A 15,000-nucleotide genomic window follows, 5' to 3' on the forward strand; every position below is an offset into this window, starting at 1 on the left:
TTGGATGAGCTCACTAAAGCAGTGTCATCTGCATACTACAGTTTATGGATTACTTCATCTGTTACACGTGTTTTGGCTTGGAGGCGTCGTAGATTGAAGAGGTTACCATCCAGCCTGTACGACAGCCTGACACACATACACACACACACACACGGTAGCGGATTGGTAAAGCACTGGCCTCACAAGCCAGAGAACCGGGGTTCGATTCCCTGGCTGGGCGGAGATAAGTTGGGTTTGTCTCCTTTCACGTGTAACCCCTGTTCACCTAGCAGTGAGTAGGTACGGGATGTTAGTCAAGGAGTTATGACCTTGCTGTCCCGGTGTGTGGCGTGTGAGTGGTCTCAGACCTACCTAGAGATCGGCAAATAATGAGCTCTGAGCTCGCTGCCGTAGGGTGGTGTCTGGCTGTCTCGACAGAGGCTGCAGCAGATCCGAAGTGAATACACATACACACACAAATATATATATATATGTATATATATATATGTATATATGTATATATATATATATATATATATATATATATATATATATATATACAAGCACCCGGACCTGGCTTCGCCAGGTGTGCTTGGCCTACGGCGTAGCTCGCTTCGCTTCGCTTGGCAATATTTCGTAAAGATTCTCTTAGCAATATTTCGTAAAGATTCTCTTGGTAATATTTTGTAAAGATTCTCTTGTTAACATTTGGTAAATATTCTCTTGGCAATGTTTCGTAAATATTTTCTCATTAATATTTCGTAAAGATTCTTTTGTCAGAATTCCGTATAGATTCTCTTTTTCTTGTTAGCACCACTTTCTTTTTCCATGGTAATATTATTAACGTATTAGAGAAACATTTTTTTATGTTAGTGGAGTGGAGATTCTCTTGGCAATATTTCGTAAAGATTCTCTTAGCAATATTTCGTAAAGATTCTCTTGGTAATATTTCGTAAAGATTCTCTTGTTAACATTTGGTAAAGATTCTCTTGGCAATATTTCGTAAATATTTTCTCATTAATATTTCGTAAAGATTCTTTTGTCAGAATTCCGTAATTCCGTTTTTATGTATATATATTTTCTTGGCAATATTTCGTAAAGATTCTCTTAGCGCTATTTTGTAAAGATTCTCTTGGTAATATTTCGTAAAGATTCTCTGAGTCTGAATCAGATGTGTCCCCCGCAGTTAGTATTTCCGGTGATGACTCATTTCCGGAGTAGGAGGTTGGAAGGTTTAGAGAAAAATATTTGGAGGTTGGAAGGTTTAGAGAAAAATATTTGGAGGTTGGAAGGTTTAGAGAAAAATATTTTTTATGTATAAAGCCCACCGGCTTCGCCGGCCAGGCTACGCCTGGGGGCTTGGCCTTCGGCAAAAGCTCGCTTCACTCGCGGGCGCTAACGCGCCCTGGGCTTCGCCCACGGGTTAAATAAAAGGCTTTAAAAAACTCTGACATTTTATTCAACATTTTTACATTGTTTTTGTTTCTTTTGTGGCGGAGGCGAAGAAGAACCATTGTCCTCGGCAACCTCCTTATCCTCGGCAACCTTGTTGTCTTGAACTACCTCTTCGTCTTCTGAAGACCGTTTCCTCTTTGGAGACCTGCTGTCTTCGTCGTCACTTTGTCGCTTTATGGTCTCTTTGATTTCTGACAACGCTTTGTTATTGTCTTCAATACTCTTCTTCAAATAGGCAAAGATCTCCTCGATACTTTTTGTGGGTGTAGTTTCTTCTTCTTTACCTTCCCTTTTACTTGATGTTGTAGCCTCGTCCTCCTCTTCAACATCATCACGCATAACCCAGTCTGGCATAATCATTTTGATGGATTCCTCCTCCGTAATCCTATGGATATCCTTTGGGATGTCTTTTGTTTCGAACTCGACTTCTTCCTCTTCAAAAAGAGTTTTATTTGCGACAGCGTCTCTCGATGGCTCCTCCTCGACAATAGCGGGCTCGTCCTCTATAAACAGCTCCAAATATACTCTGTTATGAGCTGGCCTCTGTACAATACCTTCATCTCCTTTGCGCCATCCCGTATAATATATCAACGAATCCCAACTGGTAACTCGTGAACACGCGACATAAAGTTGTCCGTGAGCAAAACATTGGACGGAATCAAGCAGTAACCCGCATCGCACAAATGTTTGCCCTTGACTCTTGTTAATAGTCATGGCATAACTTAATTTAACTGGAAACTGTTTACGTTTAAAATGAACTGGTGTGTCTTGAGCCTCTAACACTATACGGGGTATTAGGACTTGTTCCCCCCGGTAACTGCCTCCAAGTATCTTCCCGACTATTACATTTTTCTTCAAATTCGTTACCATTATTCGAGTACCATTACAAAGCCTAGGAGGACAAATATTTCGGATAATCATCAAAATGCTTCCAACTTTCACCTTTAGAGCGTGTAAGGGCAACGACGGGCTTGTCATTGCATTGAAAACCGATGTTTGGACATCTGTTTCTTCTTCCACCGGTGTATCTACGCTATAGTAGACCTTTTCCTTTTCTTTATTGCTTTCGTGTATCATCTGGTTGACACTGTCGACATCGTCATTTGTGGGCGAGACTATTGCTCTCTTTTCAAAGTAAGACATGTTCAAGTGGTTTTCCTCCAATCCATCGTAAACTTTTGACACCAACTCGTCCCGTGAATAAGCCCGTACACCAAAATTCTTCTCGAAAACGATGTCGCCGTCTTTATGGGTGCCAATAGCTAAAAGTTGCTTCGCAAACTTGATGTTTCTAACATCACCCTTCTTTAAACGCACATTTTCTGTCAGTTCAAGCTTTGTTAGGCCATCCCACATGTAACTGGACTTTATGCAATATGCGAGTTCCTCCGCTTTTCCTCCGCCTCTTATAACTGGTAGAATTTGTCGAAAATCGCCAGCACAGACAAACACTTTTCCTCCCATAAACTTATCGTTCTCCATAATGTCTCGCAAGGTAATATCAAGTGACGTCAACATGTTTATATTGGCCATTACAACTTCGTCCCAGACTATCAGGCAAGTTTCTTCTAATAATCTTGCCATTTCTGTGTTTTTCTTAACACTACACGCTCTAACTTCATCGTGTTCCATTAACGGAATCTTGAACATGTTATGAGCCGTTCTTCCTCCTGAAAGAACCGTGGCTGCAATTCCAGAGGAAGCAACAGCCAAAGCGATCTTTCCTTGAGAACGAACGGTGTCTAGCAACAGATTCAAGACAAAAGATTTCCCAGTGCCTCCAGCAGCTTTAACGAATATGCTATTGTTGCTATACTCGTATCCTTTTTTCACTCGTTTCATCACAGTTTCATAGACATTCCGTTGCTTGTCGTTTAGAAGCTTTATCTTTTCGTCGACGTTCTCCTTAAGCTGTTGCTTGTTGTAAGCTTTTTCCCTTCTGATAACATTAGATGACCTTTTGCCTCCTCTAGAAGATGGTAATCCATATTCGGTAATCGACCCTCCACCGCAATTCCACACATGTTGTTGAATGTTATCTAAAGCGTCCAAGTAGATTTCATCATTGTACTCTGTTAACTTAGCCTTGTGTAAGTAATCGCTGGAAAAGTAATCTTTGACTTCTTCCCATATACCCGACTGGTCTTCGAGATCTGAAAAGACTAACATGCTTGCGTAGGTCTCTCGTAGTTGATTTCTATCATTGGTATGATTAATGATGTCAAAAATCGTCTCTTTCCAAGTTTCTTCATCACTCAGCAACCCTAACGCTTTAACGGCTTCTCTGTTTCTCTCATACATGACTCCGTCAATAGTGCGAAGGTCTTCGAATGATTTTGGGCCCTTCTTATGAGTAAGCAAGAGCCTCAATAAAACAGTTCTACCGTCTTGGTGGTTACAGCACGAATGCGTCCTAAACTATACGTACGCCCTAAGCGTTCCTCCCAAATAGCCTTCTGTGCGTCATAAACGTAATGGAAGGGCAACTGGTTGTAATACAATGTCGCTGCAAACTCGTCTGTGTTGCATAATTTGAAAAAGACAGTTAACTGCGTATCTTTTTGTATCTTAGAAGTAATTTCCTGCTCTGACGCTCCTTCACTATAAAACACTGAGTTTTCACCCTCTAAATGTATATCCAATGCAAACATGGGGGGAGAAGACCTATGGATTTCAAATTTGAATATCTTCCACGTCGCTTCATTAGCGTTGATGTAACGTGCTTCTTGGAAGTTCTTAACTTCGTTCACCACCTCATCTTCGCCTGAAGTTTTTGTAAATAGTATCCGATCAGAACCTTTGTTTACGTATTTAGTCACGTAAGCAATAGCTTTAATTGAATTGGAGCATTCAACATTGATGTGCGCATCATACTTTAAGCAAAGAAAGGGGTTATAAGGAACAACCCACGAATTATCAATAGTTTTTTGCCCGTCTTTCAATTTCAACTGAAAAGAGTTACCACCTTCACCAATCGAACGCCTAACGTACTCCGGGTAACCGTTGTTGCCAAACAATAAGTCGTTCCTGCAAGTTTTAGGATATCCTTTAGCACACTTATCAGGTTTAGAACTTTTTCCTAGACAACACACCTGTGACTCGTCGTAGCCCTTGCAAGGACCATGTATCATACAACGTGTTACTGTCTCGTATAACCTGGGTTCCTGTTCTTTATCCGGTATCTCTGCTCTTATTATATTTATCTGTGATATTATGTCTGCCGTTACTCGAATTGACATCCAAAGTAATATATGGGCATGAGGTAAACCACGTTTTTGCCATTCAACACTATAAAGGTGCGCCTTAACAGGGCCAAAAGCATTTTTCTGTGTCAAATCATCTATTAAACTGTCTAATTTCAACTTGAAAACCCGACTTACGATATCTGGGCGATCGCACGGCTGTGTTCCTGGCCCGCTAAATTTTTCTAACGCTTCAGTAAGATCCGACCATTTAGGGTTCATCGTAAAGGTAATGAAGTAATCAGGTGAACCATAAGAAGACACATATGCTAAAGCATCCTGCTGGCGTTGCTTCATATACCTTGGACCTCCTACAAAAGTTGGAGGAAGTATAATCCTTTGCCCTGTCCTGTTTTTGTCATTGACCCTTAAAAGGTCGATTCTCTCTTTACGTATGTTACTATGGTTGTATTCCAAAAACCTCAACCTGCTTGTCTCAATTTTCACATAATTATCGACGACAAATTGTTGAAAGAGACGTCGCCCTCTTAAGATGTAGTTGAAAATTCCTTCTCTTTCCATGTAAAGTGCCGAATAGTACATCAACGCCGAAAGACATTTACTGCTTCCCTTCTTTTCCATTTTAAAACTGTAACCTCTGTCTCCATTAGGCAACAATAAAGGATACTGGAAGATATCGTAAAAGAAGTTTGTCGAGCTCAACATTCTAAGAGCAAACTTTGAATCTGGGAGAGGAGACGCGATTGTAACTTTTAGAGTGTCTTTATCTGGCCCAAAATTAACTATAGCCCCAACCTGACAGGAGGCTGTTGGTAAACTATAGACACCTTTGTGTTCCTTTGTTCTAACCTTTTCAGCTGTCTCCAAACTTATTGTCACGTCTGGTATTTTCTTCCTGTTTTCAACATACGTCTCAATCAACTTCTTTGCTGTTTTTATCTCTTCTAACATACCCTGCTTGTTATTGTGGCAAAGTAGCATGCAGTCGATACTTTAGGGTCTATATGGGGCGCCCCTACGGACCAGAGCCACACATCATTTTGTCTATGATAGAAGAAATTCTGTTCATAGAGAAATTATGACACTTTTATACTACGACTGTCCCTCCGTTATGCTGTCCCCCAACCCCTTGTTGCTGTCCTGTACCATTTCTCTGAGTATTCTCTTTCTGTGATGGGGGAATTCCCTGTGGTGGGGGAAAAGAATACTGCCACCAAGTTTCCCACTTGGATCGTAAGAGGCGAGAAGAAAGGGACGGGGAGAGGGACTAGGCATCCTTCTCCCTGTAGCCCCAAGGGGCAGATTCCTAAAAATAAAAGGAAAGGCATAAGGGGTGCAGGAGGGCCTCGGGCCAGCACCCTAAGGTTTGGGTCTTTTAATGTGCGTGGATGTGGTACAGATGAGAGTAAAAGGGAAGAGATAGGTAGTATGTTTGTGAGAAGAAAGTTGGATGTGTTGGCTTTGAGTGAAACTAAGTTGAAAGGGAAGGGTGAGTGTAAGTTTGGGAGTGTAAGTGGGAGGTTATCAGGAATGAAGAGAGTGCGAGGGAGGGAAGGGGTGCCTATTCTAGTAAGTGAGGAGATAGGTAAAGGGGTAGTGGAGTGGAAGGAGGTTTCCTCAAGGATAATGTGGATGAAGGTGAAACTGGGAAAGGAGATGTGGGTCTTTGTAAGTGCATATGGGCCGGGCAGTGAGAAGAGCATGGAAGAAAGGGAGGCCTTTTGGATAGATTTAAATGAGTGCATAGAGGGTTTAGGAAGAAATGTCAATGTAATAGTACTGGGAGACCTTAATGCTAGGGTGGGAAATGGTCCAATCGATGGAGTGGTTGGGAAGTGTGGAGTTCCAGGAAAGAATCGTAGTGGAGAGTTGATGGTGGAAATGTGTCTAGAAAGAGAGTTGATGATAGCAAATACAGTGTTTCGGAAGAAAGTCAAGCATAAGTACACATGGGAGAGGGTGGTGGAGGGAAGGGTGGTAGATAGAGCGCTAATGGATTATGTAGTGGTAAATAGGATTATGATAGGAAGAGTTAAGGATGTACATGTGCTAAGGGGAGAGGGTGGGGGAATATCAGATCATTTTTTGGTGGAAGGTAAGCTGAGAGTGGAGGATAGATGGAGAAGGAGGAAAGGGACAAAAGGTAGGGAGGTTCTTAGAGTGAACTCCTTGAATGAAAAGGAAAAGGAGAAGGAGTACGAAAAGAAGCTGAAGGAGGAGTGGGAGGGAGTAAAGGATAGAACAGAGATGGGTGTGGAGGAGGAATGGGGATGGTTCAAGGAGGGAGTCTTAAAGTGTGCAAGGATGGTGTGTGGAACAAGAAGGACAGGGGGAAATAGAAGAAAGGGTAGTGAATGGTGGGATGAGGAAACAAAGAAGGTTGTAGAAGAGAAGAAGCGAGCATTCACAGATTGGTTACAAAAGAGGACAGGGGAGTCATATGAGACGTACAAAGAAAAGAAAAGAGAAGTAAAGCAAAAGGTAAAGGTGGCAAAGAGGAGAGCAGATGTGAAATGGGGTAGGAGTATGACAGAAAATTTTGAAAGTAATAAAAAGATGTTTTGGAAAGAAATTAAGAGAGGAAGAGGAGGCGAATCAAGTAGGGAAGAAAAGGTAAAAGGTACAGATGGAGAGATGATAATGGAAGAGATGGCAGTGAGGAGAAGATGGGCAGAATATTTTAGGGAGTTGCTGAATGTGAAGGAGGATAGGGAAGGAAAGATAGCTGCAGTGGGAAATGCGAAGAAAATGAGAGTGATGAGTGAGGAGAATGGAGGAGAAATGAGGAAGGATGAGGTGAAGGCAGTTGTAAAGATGATGAAAGCAGGTAAGGCACCTGGTCTGGATGGATGTCATGCAGAATGTCTGAAAAAGGGAGGTTCAGTGATGGTGGACTGGTTGGTGAGGTTATTTAATGTTTGCTGGAGAGAGGGTAGAGTACCGGAGGACTGGAGTAGTGCCTGTATAGTTCCTCTTTACAAGGGAAAAGGGGACAAGTGTGAATGTAGTAATTTCAGAGGGATTAGCCTGTTGAGTGTAGTAGGGAAGGCTTATGGGAGGATCTTAATTGAGAGGATTAGGAGAGGAACAGAAGGAGTAATTGGTGAGGAACAGTGTGGATTTAGGACGGGTAGAGGTTGTGTAGATCAGATCTTTGTGGTAAGACAGATATGTGAGAAAGCTATAGGAAAGGGGAAGGATGTTTTTTGGGCTTTTATGGATCTGGAAAAGGCTTATGATAGGGTAGACAGGAAGGCACTGTGGGAGGTTATGCAGATTTATGGGATAGGAGGAAAGCTTTTGGGAGCTGTCAAGAGTTTTTATGAGAGTAGTAGAGCATGTGTTAGGATTAGAAATGGAGAGAGTGAGTGGTTTGAAGTAAAGGTGGGACTTCGTCAAGGATGCGTTATGTCGCCCTGGCTGTTCAACTTATACATGGATGGGGTGGTACGAGAGGTGAATGCTAGGGTAGTGAGTCAGGGATTGAAGATGGTTAAAGAAAATGGAGAAAGGTGGGAGGTGAGCCAGCTGTTGGTTGCGGACGACACTGCGCTTGTGGCAGGGTCAGAGGAGGGATTGAGGAAGCTTCTTGATAGAAGAAAGCTAAAGATAAATGTGGGTAAAAGTAAGGTGATGAGATGTACAAGGGGTGAAAGTGGCAGTAGACTGGAAGTGAACATTAAGGGAGAGCGACTGGAGGAAGTGGATAGTTTTAGATACTTGGGTGCAAGTGTAGCAGGAAAAGGTGGAGTGAAGGTGGAGGTAGAATGTAGATTGAGAGAAGCGAGTAAATGCCTTGGTGGTTTAAAGAGTGTAATGAGGAATAGACATTTGGGAATGGATGCGAAGAGGAGACTGTATGAAGGAGTGATTGTGCCAACAGCACTGTATGGGGCAGAAACGTGGAACATAAGAGAAGAAGAGAGAAGGAGTTTGAATGTGTTTGAGGTGAGGTGTCTGAGAAGTATGGTGGGGGTTACTAGGCTGGATAGGGTGAGAAATGAGGAGGTGAGGAGGAGAACAGGGGTGAAAAAGGATTTGGGAGATAGGGTTGATGAAAGAATATTGGGATGGTTTGGACACATGGAAAGAATGAGTGAAGAAAGACTAGTAAAAGAGGTATGGAAGGCGGATGTGGAGGGAGTGAACATGAGGGGACGTCCTAGGATGAGGTGGATGGATGGGGTGAAGGGGGCTTTGGGGAAGAGGGGAATGTCTGTTGAGGAAGGAAGGGAGAGGACGGAAGACAGAGGTGAGTGGAGAATGGTTGTATATGGATGATGTTGTGATTGCATGAGGAGAAATGGGCGGGTGGGTGGGGGGTGGGGTAGTATGTGTGAGTAAATTTTGACGCAGCCCAAAGGGATTTCTCCCCGTCCTCGCCTTATATGCAAAGGGGGACGGAGAGGGGGGGTCGCCGATTAAATGAAGCGGCCTTGCTGTGGATGTGCTGTGTCTTGCGACACTGCTTCTGACCCAGGGCGGTGGGCAGGGTGCAGGGATGACCCGTCATCCAGGAGGTGCTCAGATGAGAGGAAGGGTAGGAGGGATGTGGAGTGTATTTGGGGATGTAATGGGTGGGAGTGTTTTTGTGCCTTTCCCTTTTTGGCTACCTCCCTTGGAAGGGGGAAAAAGCCTTGGTATATGTATGTATGTATGTAACATACCCTTGAGGGAAACATTGTTATTTGTCAAATAATCATAGAATTGCTCGATAATGTTTTCATTCCTAAGGCACTCAGCGTTTTCCCGCCTTCTTCTTTTAACAGTTTCGTTACATGCCTCTTTCTCATTATCTGTCTTGCCGGTATAACGTTCAAACCTATCACAACGTAACTTTATCTGCTGTTCTTTGTCATGGTAAAAGTACAAATCCAAGAAATTTTCCGCAGACTTCCAAAATGGTTTATTGACAACGCCTGCATCATTTTGTTGTCCTGTTAACAAACCTGGCTTTATCAGGCCTAACCTATGGTAAACTTTACCTTGAATTTTGTAACACAGTGCCGATTCTCGTTTATCATTTAACGCTCCCGAAGTTGCAAACGAAGTAAAACAGAAGACGTTGTTAAACGCTACAATGTTTTTGAGGAATTAATTTGAGAGCGGAGAACTACCATCGTAAAGCCCCTTAATATTGTCACCCAATTTTGTCAATGCCAGTGTATTTATGGGAGTTTTTCCTCCATTGCAGCACATGGTCTTGCGTTCTCGCTTGAACAGTAGTGCTTGACACATCTTTCATCTGAACGCACCTAACTCCCCGACCGAGTGAGGTGTAACTTTCGCCTCAGAAGTCTCCGTAATATGGCCGCGATATGATAGCGCTAAACGCTCTTTCATTTCTAAAAACTAAGGCTTTTTACCAAGGTCTTTACGTTTGACCTGCATTTTGTTTATCCTTTCAAATGCTTCAGTTGAAACATCTGCGTCAGAGGCTAAAAAGTTATCCCTCTTCATGAACTTTATCTGTTGCTTTATAGCTTTCTTACGCTTTTTATCTTCTTCTCTCTTAACTTTGTCTGCTGCGATCTCCGCTTTTGTTCGTCTTTTACGTCTCAAAGGATTACTTTTTGCCGTTGCTTCTATCTCTCGTTTAGTTTCCCTCAGGGTTGTCTTTATCTCCACCAATGTGCTATCAGGGTCTAACGGAAGTGGCTCTGTTGCTGTGATATCGCTTAAACTTGAAGTCACTGTGTCAACTGTGGCAACTACGGTATCTGTAGAAGAGACATCGTCTTTTTTCTCAACTTCAGTTACAGATTTTGGCATTTCTTTGCACGCTCTTTTTATGGCGTACTTTTTAGCTTTGTCTAACCTCCTTTGAGACTGAAAAGTCCTCTGCAAATAATGCTTCTGGTACTCTGTATGGTCAGATTTGCCCCCATTCTTAGTGAAACTTTTGTAACCGGCAAAATAATGCTTTTCAAAACCCTCTGTTCTCTCTTTTGGTATTTCACCAACGTAAACCTCCAGGGAATCTAAAACATCATCACTGTAGTTGTAGTTTTTGTCCTCGTTTAACTTCTTATTAAACGTCAATAGCTTTCGCTGAAACACTTTTATCGACTCCTTTACATTTGAGACTTTAGTTTGTTGGTACAGGTCTGGGAAAGTAGACATATGTTCACTTTTCATCTGCTGTGTTAGTTTTTTGTTGGCATTTAACTCCCCTTTAGTTAACTTTTTTTCTCGAGTAACCCACCCCCAGAAGTGTCGATTTCGTCTCTTCATTGTCTTTGAATCTTCACCCATATTGCAATGTAATATGACCCCACGTAGTAGAGGGGGTCAATCTTTACACCCGAGAAACGCTGATAAACCCTTACACCGGGCCGGCCCGGGGGTGTCCGTTTTTTGCCATGGTCCGAGTTAGGGGCACCATAATTTTTTTAATAACTTAGATATATATATATATATATATATACATATATATATATATGTATATATATATATATATATATATATATACATAACATTGGTCAGAGGAAAATAAGAATCAAAAAGATATTGATTAAAATTTGAAAGTTCATTCTATTCTTATTTTATTTTACTTTTTTTTTCATTCTGATGAGTAAACCCTATGTTCTCTATCCCATAAATTAAATTGACCGGGGATGGCTTAGATCCTGTACAATGTTCTCTTTACCCCTCTATTAAGTGCATTGAAAGGACGACAGTAGACCGCTCTTATTAATGATACTTATTTGTAGGCAATATATTGCACACTCAATCTGGATAAAAGGCTGTAAAGGTTATTTGACTTTGTTACGCCTCACTAACCATTATAACTTCACGGATGGTATCGTAAAGGTGAATGGCTGTGTTGTATCCAGTCCACTCAGGGAACAAGCGAATCATGAATGGTAAGTAGCTCAGCAAACTCTGGCTCCATTTGTTATGTATAACTTGGCGAACCATTGTAGCGATCTTGTGCAAATCTGGGTCGTCATGGTTGAACCTGCATCAAAGGAATAAATGCCACTATTAGTAAGAGGTTCTCCTGTAACTTCAAGCAGTTGACTATTGATGATGCGTTTTGCTTATCTTTGAACGCACTACTAATCAAAGTCAACAAATTACCGGGCTTGTTTACCTACAGATGAAATGTATTTATTTACTTATACTTTCATATATTACCTGATTTTTTTTAAATCAATCAAGCCGTTGCTTCTGGTGTCTCGCAGGAGACCCAAGGCCCCCAAAAATTTGGCCACGGTTATCAAATATATCCATACTTCAAATAGGGAAGAAATTTTATCGGTTATTTTAAATTGGGCAGATGTTACACAGTACAAGATAATGCGTTCACTTTCTTCTGTGTGGTGATATAGAAAGTCTGTTGCCAGGCTTCTACGGTGGTGATATTTGTTTTCTTTGTGACCTGCATTTCTGTAAATAAGTGTTGAGGGGTACGTGGGGAATAATACGCTGCTATTTCGTCCTATTTCCTATGAGTTACTGTGTGATGCCATGTGACGGGTGTGACGACCCTAGCATGGAACATTCATATTAATGTATTCTTCTAGCGATATTTTTTTTTTTTTTTTTTTTTTTTTTTACCTGTTATCATAATTTTAGGTTTTATGGTACACCACACCTAGGGTATTGGCTGCCTGTTATTGTGGGGTATAACTTGCCTAGTAGTATGCAGCCGATACTTTAATGTGTATGTCGGTCTCCCCTATGGACTAGAGACACACATAAGTTTGTCTATGTTAGAGGAAATCTCTACTCATAGAGAAATTATACTACTTTTTTGCACTACAACTGTCCCTCCGTTGTTCTTCCCCCGTCGTCTTAATACTGTCCTGTACCACTTGTTTGAGTATATATTTCCATTTTCGCCTGTCCCCTGTGGTATAGAGAAAAAGAATACTGTCACCGAGTCTTCCCACTCGAGTCGTAAAGGCTGCTAAAGCGGGACGGAGTGTGGGACTAGCCATCCTGCTCTCTGTAACCCTAAGGGGTACATTCCTATTAGAAGTCAAGGGACTGAGAGGTGTTTTCCAAACAGAACCCTAATGTTTAAGTCTTTTAATGTGCGTGGGTGTAGTAAAGATGAGAGCAAAAGGGAAAAGGTAGGCACTGTGTTTGTGGGAAGGAAGGGGGGAAGGGAGGCGCTCTACTTGTAAGTAAGGAGGAAGGTAAGCATGTGGTGGAGAGGAAAGAGGTTTCTTCAAGGTTAATGTGGATAAAGTTGAAACCGGGAAGGAAGATGTGTTTTTCTTTTTTTTTTAAGTGCATATGGACATGGTAGTGAGAAGAATATAGATGAAATGAAGGCTTTTTGAATATATCTAAATGACTACACAGAGGGTTTTGGGAGCAATGTCATTATAGTGATTTGGGAAATCTCAATGCTAGAGTAGGGGATGAACCATTAGACGGAGTGATTGGGAAGTGCGGAATGCCAAGTAAAATGATAGTGCAGAGTTAATGGTGGAGATGTGTTTAGAAAAAGAGATGATGATAGCCTACGTTGCTTAGGAAAAAAGTCAAGCTGCTGTACATATGGGAGAGGGTGGTGGATGAGAGGGTAGTTGATAAGGTATTAATGGACTATATAGTGGTATAAAAAGTGTATAAAGAGTTCTGTATGTCCATGTTCTCAAATGTGAGAATGGGGGAATATCAGGTAATTTTTGGTGGAAGGTAAGTTTAGAGGAGAGGGTAGGTGGAGAAGGAGGAAAAAGGCAGAAGATAGAGAGATACTTAGAGTAGACTATTTAAATGAGATGAAAAAAGAGCAGTAGTACCAGGGGAAGCTGAGAGAAGTGTAGAAAGTGGTGAAGGATAGAGTAGGAGTGGAGGAAGAATGGGGGTGTTTCAAGGAGGAGGTGTCAAGGTATGCAAAGATGGTATGTGAAAGAAAGAGGATAGGAGCAAATAGAAGGAAGGGTAGTGAGTGGTGGAGGAATGGGGGTGTTTCAAGGAGGAGGTGTCAAGATATGCAAAGATGGTATGTGAAACAAAGAGGATAGGAGCAAATAGAAGGAAGGGTAGTGAGTGGTGGGATGATGAGTGAAAAAGGCAGTAGAAGAGAAGAAGCGAGCATTCAGGAAATGGTTACAATGTAGGGCAAGAGGTAAAGATATGAGAGGTACAAAGAAAAAAAAAGAGTAGCAAAACAAAAGATAAAGGAAGTAAAAAGAAAAGCAGATGTTAAATCGGGGAAGAGTATGGCAGATTATTTTTTAAGTAATAAAAAGATAGTTTGGAAGGAAGTTAAAAGAGGAAAGGGAGGTGAGTCAAGTAGAAAAGGAAAGATAAAAGGCGCAGATGGACAGGTGTTAACAGAAGAGGAGACAGTAAGGGGAAGGTGGGCGGAGTATTTTAAAGAGCTGTTGAAGGTGGAGGAGGATAGGGAGGGAGTGGTTGTAGCAGTGGGAGGTACTAGGAATATAACGGTGGTGGGAGAGGAAAATGGAGGAGAAATAAGAAAAATGAGGTACAAGTCTCTTTATCTGAAAATGATGAGAGCATGTAAGGCTCCTGGGTTGGATGGGTGTCACATGGAACAGCTAAAAAAGAGAGGTACAGTAATAGTGGACTGGCGGTTGTTTAATGTGTGTCTAAGGGAGAGTAGAGAGCCGGAGAACTAAATAGTGCATGTATGGTTCCGCTTTACAAGGCCAAGGGGGGTAAATGTGAGTAATATAGTTTCAGAGAGATCAATTTGTTGACTATAGTTAGGAAGGCTTATGGGAGGGTTTTAATTGAGAGGATTTGGAGAGGAACAGAGAAAGTAATGGGTGAGAAACTGTGTGGATTTAGGAAAGGTAGGGGTTGCGTGGATAAGATTTTTGTGGTAAGACAAATATGTGAAAGAGCTTTAGGAAAAAGTAAGGAAGGTTTTTGGGCCTTTATGGAACTCGAAAAGGCTTATGACAAGGTAGACAAAAAGACACTGTAGGAAGTGTTGCAGATAAATGGGATTTATTCAGAGAAAGCTGTAAGAGCCGACAAGAATTTTTACAAGAGTAATAGAGCCTGCGTTAGAACTGAAAATGGAGAGAGCGAGTTGTTTAAAGTGAAAGTGGTATTGCACCAGGGATGTGTCATGTCGCCATGACTTTTCAATGTATACATGGATGGGGGTGCGGGAGGTAAACACACGGGTAATAGATAAGTGACTGGAGATGATTAAAGAAAATGGAAAAAAGTTGGAGGTGAGCCAGTTGTTGTTTGCTGACAACACTGCGCGCGTGGCAGGGTCAGAGGGATGATTAAGGGAGTTACTGACGGAGTTTAGAAGAGCATGCAATATGAGAAAGTGGAAGGTAGAATGGGGAAATGTAAGGCGATGAGATGTACAAGGAGAGAGGATGGCAGTGAGATGGAAGTAAGTCTTAAAGGAGAG

General features: G+C 41.8%; 1 protein-coding gene across 2 annotated transcripts in view; it reads right to left on the bottom strand.

Annotated features, from left to right (window-relative positions):
- LOC143032911 (methyl farnesoate epoxidase-like) overlaps positions 1 to 15,000 on the bottom strand; it is a 117,180-nt gene that overhangs the window by 29,786 nt on the left and 72,394 nt on the right. For both annotated transcript variants that reach the window (XM_076198171.1, XM_076198170.1), the window contains exon 7: positions 11,421 to 11,598. In XM_076198171.1, coding sequence (XP_076054286.1) covers positions 11,421 to 11,598 — 178 coding nt within the window. The remainder of the gene's footprint in view (positions 1 to 11,420; positions 11,599 to 15,000) is intronic.

The sequence above is a fragment of the Oratosquilla oratoria genome, chromosome 14, assembly GCF_046742065.1.
Source record: "Oratosquilla oratoria isolate Oo_2021 chromosome 14, ASM4674206v1, whole genome shotgun sequence".
Classification (NCBI taxonomy): Eukaryota; Metazoa; Arthropoda; class Malacostraca; order Stomatopoda; family Squillidae; genus Oratosquilla; species Oratosquilla oratoria.